Source organism: Mobula hypostoma, chromosome 6, assembly GCF_963921235.1.
Source record: "Mobula hypostoma chromosome 6, sMobHyp1.1, whole genome shotgun sequence".
Lineage (NCBI taxonomy): Eukaryota > Metazoa > Chordata > Chondrichthyes > Myliobatiformes > Myliobatidae > Mobula > Mobula hypostoma.
This window is the reverse complement of record NC_086102.1, coordinates 151,755,935-151,769,080: the sequence shown is the minus strand read 5'-3', so window position 1 is coordinate 151,769,080 and position 13,146 is coordinate 151,755,935. Positions and strand designations below refer to the sequence as shown.

The 13,146-nt window shown below is 38.8% G+C and overlaps 1 protein-coding gene across 4 annotated transcripts in view; it reads left to right on the top strand.

The window, feature by feature from the left end:
• The window catches only part of glsb (glutaminase b), a 91,677-nt gene that overhangs the window by 42,696 nt on the left and 35,835 nt on the right, over window positions 1-13,146 (top strand). For all 4 annotated transcript variants that reach the window (XM_063051977.1, XM_063051976.1, XM_063051978.1 and 1 more), the window contains exons 8-13: window positions 1,894-1,926; window positions 2,049-2,107; window positions 4,717-4,783; window positions 5,048-5,098; window positions 7,322-7,498; window positions 10,761-10,892. In XM_063051977.1, coding sequence (XP_062908047.1) covers window positions 1,894-1,926; window positions 2,049-2,107; window positions 4,717-4,783; window positions 5,048-5,098; window positions 7,322-7,498; window positions 10,761-10,892 — 519 coding nt within the window. The remainder of the gene's footprint in view (window positions 1-1,893; window positions 1,927-2,048; window positions 2,108-4,716; window positions 4,784-5,047; window positions 5,099-7,321; window positions 7,499-10,760; window positions 10,893-13,146) is intronic.

Genomic DNA, 13,146 nt, shown 5'->3' with positions numbered 1-13,146 from the left:
CTGGGGAGTGGCTCATGGACCTCTGGTTTCCCTCTCCTGAAGTCGACAATCAGTTCCTTGGTTCCTTGGTCTTGCTGACTTTGATTGAGAGGTTGTTGTTGTGGCACCACTCAGTCAGATTTTCAATCTCCCTCCTATATGCTGATTCATCACCACCTTTGATTCGGCCTATGACAGTGCTGTCATCAGCAAACTTGAATATGGCATTGGAGCTGTGCTTAGCCGCACAGTCATAAGTGTAAAGTGAGTAAAGCAGGGAGCTAAGCATACAACTTTGTGGTGCACCAGTGCTGATGGAGATTGTGGAGATGTTTTTGCCAATCCAAACTGACTGGGATGTGCAAGTGAGGAAATCCAGGATCCAATTGCACAAGGAAATATTGAGGCCAAGGTCTTGGAGTTTATTGGTTAGTTTTGATGGGATGATAGTATTGAATGCTGAACTGTAGTCATTTTTTAAAAAAAAAACAAACAAGATCGTGTTGATGTATGCATCCTTGCTGTCCAGATGTTTCAGGGTTGAGTGAAGAGCCAATGAGATGGCATCTGCTGTAGACCTGTTGCTTTCGTGGGCAAATTGGAGCAGTCTGGTCGCCTCACTATAGGAAGGATGTGGAAGCATTGGAAAGAGTACAGAGGAGATTTACCAGGATGCTGCCTGGTTTAGAGAGTATGGATTATGATCAGAGATTAAGGGAGCTAGGGCTTTACTCTTTGGAGAGAAGGAGGATGAGAGGAGACATGATAGAGGTGTACAAGATAATAAGAGGAATAGATAGATTGGATAGCCAGTGCCTCTTCCCCAGGGCACCACTGCTCAATACAAGATGGCATGGCTTTAAGGTAAGGGGTGGGAAGTTCAGGGCAGATATTAGAGGAAGGTTTTTTACTTGGAGAGTGGTTGGTGCGTGGAATGCACTGCCTGAGTGAGTGGTGGAGGCAGATACACTAGTGAAGTTTAAGAGACTACTGGATAGGTATATGGAGGAATTTAAGGTGGGGGCTTATATGGGAGGCAGGGTTTGAGGGTTGGCAGAACATTGTGGGCCGAAGCGCCTGTACTGTGCTGTACTATTCTATGTTCTAACTATATTAAAGATCTCAGTGAACACACTAGCCAGTTGATCAGCACAGGTTTTTAGAACGTGGCCAGGTATACCCTTTCCGGTCAGAGTGCTTTTTGTGGGTTCATCCTCCTGAAGGCAGCCTGCACATCGGCTTCAGAGACTGAAGTCAAAGGAACATCAGGCGATGTGGGAGTTTGCATAGTTTTAATTATTCGGGCTTGGAAGTGCCAGAAATGACTGAGTGAAAACAAAACTATTTCACTACTTCAAATTAGGAAATGAGAATAATTTGAAAGTATCAACAATCATTTTGAATGTTGCAATAAAAATGAAGATGTTGAAGGTGCAATTGTTAGAAAGCATTGTATGAAGGCAGTCTTATCTGCACTAGATGTCCGCGCTGATTTTGTTCATTTAGTCAATCAAAAGAACATGGTAGCGTACACTAGCTGAATTCATCCATCGATAACTATTACAAATTAATAGATTTATAATACTGTAGTGTTATTGGTAATGTTATGATTTGTATTTCATTTAAATACATGATTTGTTACTCAGTTAAATTGTAGTGTTTTTAATACTTTTTAAAAAATATTTCCATGAAATTTCGGCTAACTGGGCAGTCACGTAATTGGGCCGTCACGTAATTGGGCCAAAATGTATTGGTCTCAATGGGTCCCAATTAACCAGAATCTACTGTATTCTCATTTTCTGTGCTAAGCAAGAATACAGCATTAAATAGTCAATTCACTTATGAAGCTATCTGTAGAAATATTTGGTATGTACTTTTGTAATTCCAACTCTGATTTAATTTTTTTTTCCTCAGCATGGACTAAGCAATGCAGAAAAATTTGATTACGTGAGTATTTTGCCCATTTTAATTTGTGCATGTAAAGAAAGTTACCTTGATCATTCATTGCATTTGTGTCAATAATTTCTAAATGAGAATACCGTCAAAATTGAGGGCTTTTTCCCCCACAGGTTACACAGTTCTTGAATCAAATGGCTGGAAATGAATATGTTGGCTTTAATAATGCAACGTAAGTTAATTTTGTCTTTCCTTCAAGTCATTAGTTGTCTTCAATAATGTGGTCAAATTAATAGACTATTAAATTTGCATCGTTAAAGAATATTTGCTTATGAAGTGTTTTCCTTTGCAGTTATTCATTAGACTAGATATAGCCTTTTGAAACATCTGAGAAAATCAAGCAAGATTGTAAAATGGCATTTGTTTTGGAACTGTATTACACCCAAAACAACTTTGATTCTTGTACTATTTAAACAGCTGCTTCTGACTGGAGGCATTTCCTTGATATCTCATGTATCAAGGATATGAACCCCCATTTTTTCTTTGTAAATAACTTAATTTCTGAAAACATGGTTGCATGTACTATATTTGGGGATGGATTTTTAACCGATAGCACCATTTTAAGGAAGTAAATAAGAACTTTTGATCCTCTCTGTTACAACATATGTTGGGCGATGGTGGCTCTGTTTTATGGTCTTAGAGTTCAAAAATTGCAGGAATAATTGAATTTCCACCATCCTGGTACTGAGCTTATGTTATTCTGCAGAACATAGCTTTACTGTTGTAATTTAGTCCTCCATTTCGAACATCTACAGCTATGTAACCATCATACTTGGGGGTAGAGGGGTGGGGGAAGATATTGACCTCTGCTCTCTGCTACTTGGTCGGGATGAGCAGTATGGCCTCTCTGCACTGAGATGTGCAGTTCAGAATCAGAATCAGGTTTATTATCACTGGAATGTGACATGAAATTTGTTAACTTAGCAGCAGTTCAATGCAATACATAATATAGAAGAAGAAAAATAAAATATTCAGTTATTCTGTAATAATTCAGTTACAGTATACGTATATTGAATAGATTTTTTAAAACGTGCAAAAAGCAGAAATACTGTATATTTTTTTAAAGTGAGGTAGTATCCAAGGGTTCAATGTCCATTTAGGAATTGGATGGCAGAGGGGAAGAAGCTGTTCCTAAATTGCTTGAGTGTGTGCCTTCAGGCTTCTGTACCTCCTACCTGATGGTAACAGTGAGAAAAGGGCATGCCCTGGGTGTTGGAGGTCCTTGACAATGGACACAGTCTTTCTGAGACACTGGTCCTTCAAGATGTCCTGGGTACTTTGCAGGCTAATACCAGGATGGAGCTGATTAGATTTACAACCCTCTGCAGCTTCTTTCACACCCCCCCTCTTCCCCCCTCCCCCCAGACAGTGATGCAGCCTGTTAGAATGCTGTCTATGGTACATCTATAGAAGTTTTTGAGTGTATTTGTTGACATGCCAAATCTCTTCAAACTCCTAATGAAGTATAGCTGCTGTCTTGCCACCTTTATAACTACATTGATGTTGTAGCGTGGATGAAATTATCGGAGAGACAGAGTCACTGGCAGATACAAAGCAGCTTCTTTATTTGACACAACAAGGTACAGCAGGCATCTTAACGGATGGAGACGCTTTCTGCAGAAAGGTCTGCTAGCTAAAATGTGGGCTTGATATTTATATGCTAAACACAAAGGCAATCGCTACTTAAAGTTACAGACAATGCTTCCCTTTTGAAGTTACATACAATGCTTCCTTTTGAAGTTACATACAAACATCACACCTTCGGATTTCATCCTTTCCTTCAGACGCCAACATGTCTGTGTTGGTATCCACAGCCTTTAGTTCAATCCACAATACATTTATTTGGCATTTTACGTGCTAACATAGAAGACAATTAATATTTATAATGTATAGATAAGACTGTCTTCGAAACTACAGCATCAGGCACCAGAAGCATCTGGTTATTTACACCTTTTAGGAAGCCCATTGTGGTGGACTCAATCCACAGTCCTTTGTCAAACAGTTAAAATAGAAGTCTGGTGGCCAAAGTTATTTAAGTGTTAACAAATCATCTACCCAAAAAGAAATCCACTCTAACAATTGATATGTTGGGACCAGGTTAGATCCTCAGAGAGCTTTCTACCCAGAAACTTGAAACTGCTCATTCTCTCCTCTTCTGATCCCTCTGTGGATTGGTATGTGTTCCTTCATCTTGCCCTTTCTGAAGTCCACAATCAGTTCTTTCATCTTGCTGACGTTGAGTGCCAGGTTGTTGCTGCGGCACCACTGTACCAGTTGGGGGTTGAATTTAGCTGGGGGGCGAGTGTTGGCCATTGGGACTGACAACATTTGTTCACTGTGATTTATATTTTTTTAAAAAATGCCCTGATCATGTATTGTGTCTCATCTTACATTGAATGTAGAGGTAGATGTTTCCTGTCTGCCCAACACCCCAGCATAGGTAGCCCACAAGGCAGGTACCCTGTGCTGAGCCTTGGTGTTCTTAGCTTAGCAGCTTGTAGCAGCTGGAAGGGCAGGAGACTGCATAAGGTTCCCAGCACATTGAGAGGTGGCAGGTGTATCTGTAATACTATAAATAGCCTTTTTTGCACTGACTCCATTAGTGTGCTCACCCTTGGAATGCACTCTGCACATAGTGGGGTAGCAGCAGATTTTGTTTCTCAATAAAAATGTAAATCATTGTTTCTTAAAATTAACTTAAATGAGATCATGTAGAGAAATACTTCCTAGAGTAAATATGTTAATTCGTCTTAAGTTTTTAATCTTAATTTTATTTTTTAGTTTCCAGTCTGAAAGAGAAACTGGAGACAGAAATTTTGCTATTGGATACTACCTAAAGGAAAAGAAGGTTAGTAGCTTTTGTTTTGGAAACTTTTCCTAATTGATAGATGGAAAACCAAAATTTATTTTAAACGATGCTTAGTGCTTAGTGCATTTTGATCATTTTTTAAGTTCATGTTGTATTGTTGCTTTAGGGAAAGTACTTTTGGTTTTGGAGATGGCTCACAATCAAAAGAATCCTACAGTTTTAGCAGGAAACTGCAATGGGATTAGTGTCTCTGAGGGGAGGAAATACATAAATCCGAAACCTAACTTTGAATGACCTTTTCAGTGTTTTCCAGAAGGCAGCGATATGACTAGTGTCCTGGATTTCTATTTCCAGGTGAGCAGTTTTATTAATTATAAAAATCATATTTAGGACAGTATAAGTTGCATTTTTTTCAAATTTGCACAGAAATTGGTGTGTAATGTTGGTCTATTATATAATAAAACATTTATTTTAGTTTCTGGTTTCTGGCATTTTAAAAACCAGTGAATCTATATTAAATCCAATATGTAAAATCAAGACCTCCTGATCTTTCTTGTAATATCTGCAAAATAAAAAAAACTTCATCGGTAGCTTAGGGGTAGGGTTAGTCTTGTTTATGATTTTCATCTCTAGTGGGGTAGAGATGATGGTGGAGATTGCTGCACATATCCCACTAGTACCCATGTAAATGCCATAATTCTTCTGATTTGGAGTTAATGGGAATTTTTTTTCAGCATTCAACCAGGTGAATCCATGTACTGGAAGGGAACTGATTTCATCTGTTCTTGGAAGAGGACTTTACTTCATCTAGTTAGTAGAATGGTGCATTATTAGCTTTTCTGTACTATCCTGGAAGGCAGTGGGGATTTTGGGCTTTTTGGCTGAAGTGCTTTTTTGCATTTGGTAGTACTCAATCTTATTCTTAAGTGCATTGGGAGCTTAAATATTGAGGTCAAAGACTGGGACAGAGTTACGAGAGGAAGTTTTGATTTGCAGAGAAAGGGACTGGATATATGGACAGAACAAAGGGAATATGTATGATAGTATGAAGTCAGGGTTGAATTAGCGATGATTTGTCTAACCATCTGGGTCAGGGGTTCCCAGCCTGGTCACGGTCCCCTTGCTTACTGATATTGGTCCATGGCATAAAGGTTGGGAGCCCAGATCTGGGTTAACAGGGGCTCTTAGAATGTGCTGCTTTGTACATGTTTGTGTTAGCAATAGCAACGTGGAACTTCCATCCCCTGTAGTTATATGAGCATGTGCTGTAAAATTAGAGTGGTTAATGTGGACAGTAGAACTGACCAAGCAGTGACCAAGGAAATGGTTTCTTTATGCTGGCAGAGGAGGTGGGAAGGTGTTTGATAATGCAATCTTGTAGCAGGTGGAAATCATGAAGGACGATCCCTTGAATGCAAATGCTGAAGGGTTTGAAGGTGTGGGAATTCTAGGAAATGCATTTAATGGCTGTCTATACTATAGTTGAGAAAGGATGATTCGGAAAGAAAGATTTTTCGGAGGCACCTGTGGAACAGGTGAAGGAAATGGTGGAGTGGAGGAACTAGGAGAGTATGTAGGAGGCAAGTGCAAATATAGCCAGGATGCCTGTGGATATGATATGGATATTTATGACTTGCTTATCTCTTGAGATTGAGAGATAGAGATCCAAAAAAGGAAGAGTCTGAGGGGCTCTGTGAAGGTGACTGCAAGGTGGAAGTTGGCAGGGAAGTAATATAGTTTATGTTTTGTGTGGGAAGCAGAGGCTGCTATTGCTGTACTGGACAAGAGAGTTGTGTGAAAAGGCCCTGGTTGGACTGAAATGTAGTTGCACATATACAACAAAGACCCATCCAAATGTTGTAAATTTTTCTTTTGATTTGGAGTTGAAGGAATTTTTTTCAATATTCAACCAGGTGACTCCATGTACTAGAAGTGAATTGGTTTTAACTCTGCTCTAGGAAGAGGAGGGACCTTGTGCCATTCTGATGGTGGAATGAAGGTGTGGTGGGATTATATGTCTGGGGTTTTTTTTTAAAAGAAAAAAATAGTCATTAGGGATCAGGAAATTGGAAGTTGTTAAAAAGGCAAAGAAGAACTTAAATATTATTGAATGCACCCATACTCTCATTGCTTCTTCTCAAGGACTGAACAAGGAAAATTTCCAGCAACTGCAGTTTTTATTTGTTTTTTTTGTTGGGCTTGGTAATGTAAGGACACGATGGACATATTCACCACTTCAAGAATTTAGAATAAAATCCCCGTAGGTTGATATTTCTAAATTGGGTGTCCATAGATCTAGCAGCCAATAAAATTTTATTAGCCTGGGGCAATGTATCTAATAACTTAGCTTTAAGAACAGCTGTGTTTAGTTGTATGCTTAGTGCAAAGGAATACTTGTCCCTGGAAGACAGAAAAAAATATAAATAACTGTATAATGCAAAGGGTGTGTTTAAACATATAAAGTTGGGCTACATTTTATCCTAGTATGGTTTTATCTTCTCAAACCTCACATGTTGGCCAGAAACACATATGTTGGTCCTGAATATGTGTTTACTAACTTTTTTTCCTTCCATAAAGCTATGTTCCATTGAAGTAACTTGTGAATCAGCCAGTGTAATGGCTGCAACACTGGCCAATGGCGGCATTTGTCCAATCACAGGGGAGAGAGTCCTGAGCCCAGAGGCTGTTAGGAATACATTGAGTTTGATGCATTCATGTGGCATGTATGACTTCTCGGGGCAGTTTGCCTTTCATGTAAGTACGTTTATAATTTTCTCTAAAATTATTAAAGCATTCCATCAAGTGTAGCTGTCAGATTTTAATTTTGATATTGATAATCTTCCTGTAAAATATGACTGTTGGAAATAAACATTTGATTAGATGAATCTCTGAAGATTATCTGTAGATTTTTAAAAGGTACTTCCATAAAGCCACTAACTCTTTTCCAGCAGTTCTAAACAGGAGTGTTTATGCCTAAAATGATTCAACTAGTCAGGATGAGTGAGGAATGTTGGAACTTCATTCTATGGAGAAGCATTCAAAAATGTAGCTAATTATTGTGTACTGCTACAACATATGCTCATCAAACATTGTCATATTGTGAATGGGTTCCCTTGCTGAAGGAGAATTTACTTCTTGAATAAATCATGGTGTGTAAAGTCGGCCCTGGTCTGTGATGGCTCCAAGTAGAATAAAATTGTGCACCCCATTGCCTTGGTCTTTCCATGTAGCCTGAAAATTGTTTCAAAGACCTGTTGAATAATTCTACTTCTGCTACCTTTATAGGGTGTCAATTATGGGTTTTGACTACTGTCTTAAAAAAGCCTCTCTAATAATCCCTTTGCACATCTTTTCACTGAAAAAGATGTAAAATGTAAATCTATCTTCTCTCCTTGAGCATTGATGGTGTAGGTAGAGGGGAAAATGTTCTTCCTATCTAAGCTATTCATAAAGGTATACAATATATCCATCAAATCTCCTCTCTGAGTTTGCTGTAATGAAGGTCATGTTCAGCATTCTAACCTTACTGAGTGAAATGTTTCATTCCTTGAACCAGTTGTTAAATCATTTATGCACCTTCAACAATGTTCCCATCCTTTCTGAAATGTTGTGACCAGAATCAGCCACAGTAGTCTACTTTTGTTGGAGCAGTGTCCTGTATAAAGTTAGCATCCTGTTTTTGGATGCTTTCTATTCCTAAATCTCAGCATCCCATATTCATAATTAAATAAAAAGGAATGGCATTTTCAAAGGTCTGAAAGACCTGTCCACATGAACATCCAAGCCCTCTGGTTTTGCAAACTCTTTAGAAACATGGAAAATAGGTGCAGGAGTAGGCCATTCGGCCCTTTGAGCCTGCATCGCCATTCAGTATGATCATGGCTGATCATCCAACTCAGAACCCTGTACCGGCCTTCTCTCCATACCCCCCTGATCCCTTTAGCCACAAGGGCCATATCCAACTCTCTCTTAAATATAGCCAGTGAACTGGCCTCAACTGTTTCCTGTGGCAGAGAATTCCACAGATTCACCACCCTCTGTGTGAAGAAATTTTTCCTCATCTCGGTCCTAAAAGGCTTCCCTTTTATCCTCAGACTGTGACCCCTCGTTCTGGACTTCCCCAACATCAGGAACAATCTTCCTGCATCTAGCCTGTCCAATCCCTTTAGAATTTTATACGTTTCAATAAGATCCCCTCTCAGTCTTCTAAATTCCAGCGAGTATAAGCCTAGTCGATCCAGTCTTTCATTATATGACAGTCCTGCCATCCCAGGAATCAATCTGGTGAACCTTCTTTGTACTCCCTCTATGACAAGAATGTCTTTCCTCAGATTAGGGGACCAAAACTGCACACAATACTCCAGGTGTGGTATCACCAAGACCTTGTACAACTGCAGTAGTACCTCCCTGCTCCTGTACTCGAATCCTCTTGCTATGAATGCCAGCATACCATTTGCCTTTTTCACAGCCTGCTGTACCTGCATGCCCACTTTCAATGACTGGTGTATAATGACACCCAGGTCTCGTTGCACCTCCCTTTTTCCTAATCGGCCACCATTCAGATTATCTGTTTTCCTGTTCTTGCCACCAAAGTGGATAACCTCACATTTATCCACATTAAATTGTATCTACCATGAATTTGCCCACTCACCTCCCCTATCCAGGTCACCCTGCATCCTCTTAGCATCCTCCTCACAGCTAACACTGCTGCCCAGCTTCGTGTCATCTGCAAACTTGGAGATGCTGCAGTTAATTCCCTTGTCTAAGTCATGAATATATATTGTAAACAACTGGGGTCCCAGCACTGAGCATTGCGGTACCCCACTAGTCACTGCCTGCCATTCTGAAAAGGTCCTGCTTATTCCCACTCTTTGTTTCCTGTCTGCCAATCAATTTTCTATCCACATTGATACCATACCCCCAATACCGTGTGCTTTAAGTTTGCACACTAATCTCCTGTGTGGGACCTTGTCAAAAGCCTTTTGAAAATCCAAATATACCACATCCACTGGTTCTCCCCTATCCACTCTACTAGTTACATCCTCAAAAAATTCTATGAGATTTGTCAGACATGATTTTCCTTTCACCAATCCATGCTGACTTAGTTGGATGATTTCACTGCTTTCCAAATATGCTATTATCACATCTTTGATAACTGACTCTAGCATTTTCCCCACCACTGATGTTAGGCTAACCGGTCTATAATTCCCCAGTTTCTCTCTCCCTCCTTTGCAAATATCCTATGCAGTTTTTGTATCGTTTCAATATTCTTTATGTTAAAGTACATCAATTCATACTTTTCCGCATTAAGTTTCATTGTCCATAGATCTGCCCTTCAGCCAGCTAGTCTACTACTTGGAGATTATCAGTATCCTATTCATTTGCTATTTTGAGCTTCATTATTCACAAATGTGGAGATTTTTATCCTTCTCATCATGCTTGAGGTCAGACACTATTGAAATTCCATTGAACTCTTCCCCCCCCCCACCACCCCAACCCCTTTCTTGAGTGACAATTTAGCAGCTATTAAACGCTACATGTTGAAAAAATATAATTTTATCAGCCTAGTCAGTGCTAGAAATGAATAACTGAATGAAATACAGTTTATCATTTACAGAAGTATTAGAACATTGATCCTAAAAGGTGGATTTATTTGGCAAATACTTTTCAGAATTTGTTTTTGCAAAATATTAAAGGTAAGAATTATATGAAAGCATTGCACATTTTTCCTTCAACAGTTGTGCTCTAAACAGAAGAGCTTTTGATATGTCAATGGAACATGAGTTTGGGAACCTCTGAGCCTAGTTTTTGTAGTTGAAATAGCTGCTCCAGTCAATGATTGGGCAGAAAAGCCAGTTTTTATCCCAATCCAGATCAGTATTGCTCAGCACACCTCAATCAGTTAATTCCATGCCCTGTAATGTTGTTTAGTCTTTTGGTAGTTCTACTTCATTAAAACAGTTTTAAGTTGAATGTTCTTTATTGATGCTAGTGTAGAAATGTTTTATTTTAACAGGTGGGTCTCCCAGCAAAATCCGGAGTTTCCGGTGGCATTTTGTTGGTGGTACCAAATGTGATGGGCATTATGTGTTGGTCTCCACCTCTAGACAAGCTTGGCAACAGTGTAAGGGGTATTCAGTTTTGTCAGGTAAGTGCAAGGACAAACTTTGAATGAACGAGATTCAAAATATTGTCTGGAGTAATCAATCATCTGAAATGAAATATTTAACCATGTTGTGTTGTAACCACTCCCACAAATTCCTATTTATGCAGAGTTTATCAATACCATTCTAATTAACTTGTCTGGTTGTTTTTCATACACACTTAGATAAGATAGTAATTAGGACAATTGTGTCCCCTTTCATTAAGTCAGGGAAAGAATTAAGTGCTAATGTTTAGTTCTGTTTCTCAAGTGGAAACTGCTGAATTTTGGGAATAGAGTCCTTAAATTGCCCATCTAAACTTGCAGGTATTCTGTCTGACTTGCAGATGAACCTTTCTTCAGCTCTCTCCTCAGCTGCAGAGCAGTCTGAGATGAATTGTGCCTTTGTCTTCATGACAAATGCTTCTGATCTTCCTGAACTTGGTGGGAGGATACTGATAATCAGTAAATGAAATTGCTGGTGTGATTGCAGCATTTTACAGGTTTTCAAAGTATGCAACTTGATTGTTGTTAGATAATTTATTCAAATGTTTTTCCTGAATATATTCATGATTACTAAGCTTAAGAAGAAATCAGCAGATTGTGGTTTCTGAAGCAGCAATTATTTGATGTACAATTGCAAGAAAAGGTTTGTGAACTCTTTGCAACTCCCTAGTTTTCTGCATTAATTGTAAAATGTGGTCTGATCTCATTCTAAGTCGCAATAATAGACAAACACAACCTTCCTAAACTAATAACAAACAATTATACTTCTCATCAATACTAAGTGCACCATTTAAACAAACACAGTCTAGGTTCAAAAAAGTATGTGAACCTCTGGGGTAATGCCTTCTACAAAAGTTATTTGGAGCTAGTTGAGATGAGATTGGAGGTGTGGATTGTAGTGGTGCCCTGCCCTATTTAAAAGAGACAGGTTACTGACAGACTGCTTTCTGGAGAGGCAATGTTCCCTAAGAGTCAGTGTGCGCAAAAACCTTACGTTGTGCAAATATTTTTCCTGTGACAAAAGTATGTACGCACTGAAAGTACACATGGCACAGTTTATGTAGGTTTACAAAATATTTGACAAGGTCACAAAATTGCACAGAATAACAACTAAAAAACATACATATTTAAGTCACTCAGTTATTTTTTTCTCTCTCCTGTCTGGCATTTACCCATTCTTTGTAAACTCTATCCAATAGAACTTCCATCCAATTGTTACCTTTTGATTCTTATTAACATATCCAAATGACATTCCCCTAAACGGTTTCTCAGCTTGTTTTTGAGTTGATTCAATAGGCTAAAACCTCACTCACAGTCTGCACTAGATGCAAGAAAGGTTTCCCCCAATGCCCAACAACTGTGCAAGGTCGCAAAATTGTTCATTTTGAAGTACAAATGCCACCATTTGAGCAAAGTTTGAAATCAGTTTGAATTAAATTTTTTCTTGCATGGAAAATTTGAAATAATTAAACTGTCTAACTATTACAGTATTTTCAGCTAGAAAATCATGACATTTTAGATGTAAGGCATTAACTTGTTCATGGCCAAATGTAAAGTCACAATCTGCAATTGCGGAGAAATCAAAAGCTGACCATTCTTGTACCTCATCTTCAGGAAACCTTTCTTCTAAATGAACACAGACTATTTATAAAAGTCAACAGTGAACTTGTATCTACTGTGACGTTTTCTTCACGTTGTTGGCTTAGCAAAACTTTAACTTTGTCACTCCACGAAACGGTCTCCCAGAAACTGCTTTCTTTTTAATTTTGCCTCGCACAAGATGAAGTGACTCAATCGGTGTCAGGCCACTCTTTTGCAGAATCTTGCACAGTGCAGCCAGTTCATCAAAGACATTACTTAAAACCTGTAAAGCTACTTTTTATGTGATGTTTATCAATTTCTTATGACAGTATTTAGCCAACTAACTAGTTAACAGAAACATTTAGCTAAAAGATATTTTCAATAAGTATAATTATTAATTACTACATTATTTTAGGTAACTAACCTTTTGTGCGCACATTAATTTCCTTTGTGCGCAAGTTGAAAAACGTGTGTGCGCGCACACACGCACGCAGCTTAGAGGGAACGTAGTCGAGGAGTCTGTTTATGTGCACCATGCCTCAGTCAAAACAACTTTCAAAGGAACCTGCAAGTATTGTAGAGATGCATGAAGCTGGAAAAGGCTACAAAAGCATTTCTAAAGACCTGGATGTTCGCTAGTCCACAGTAAAAGAAATTGGAGGAAATTCAGTTC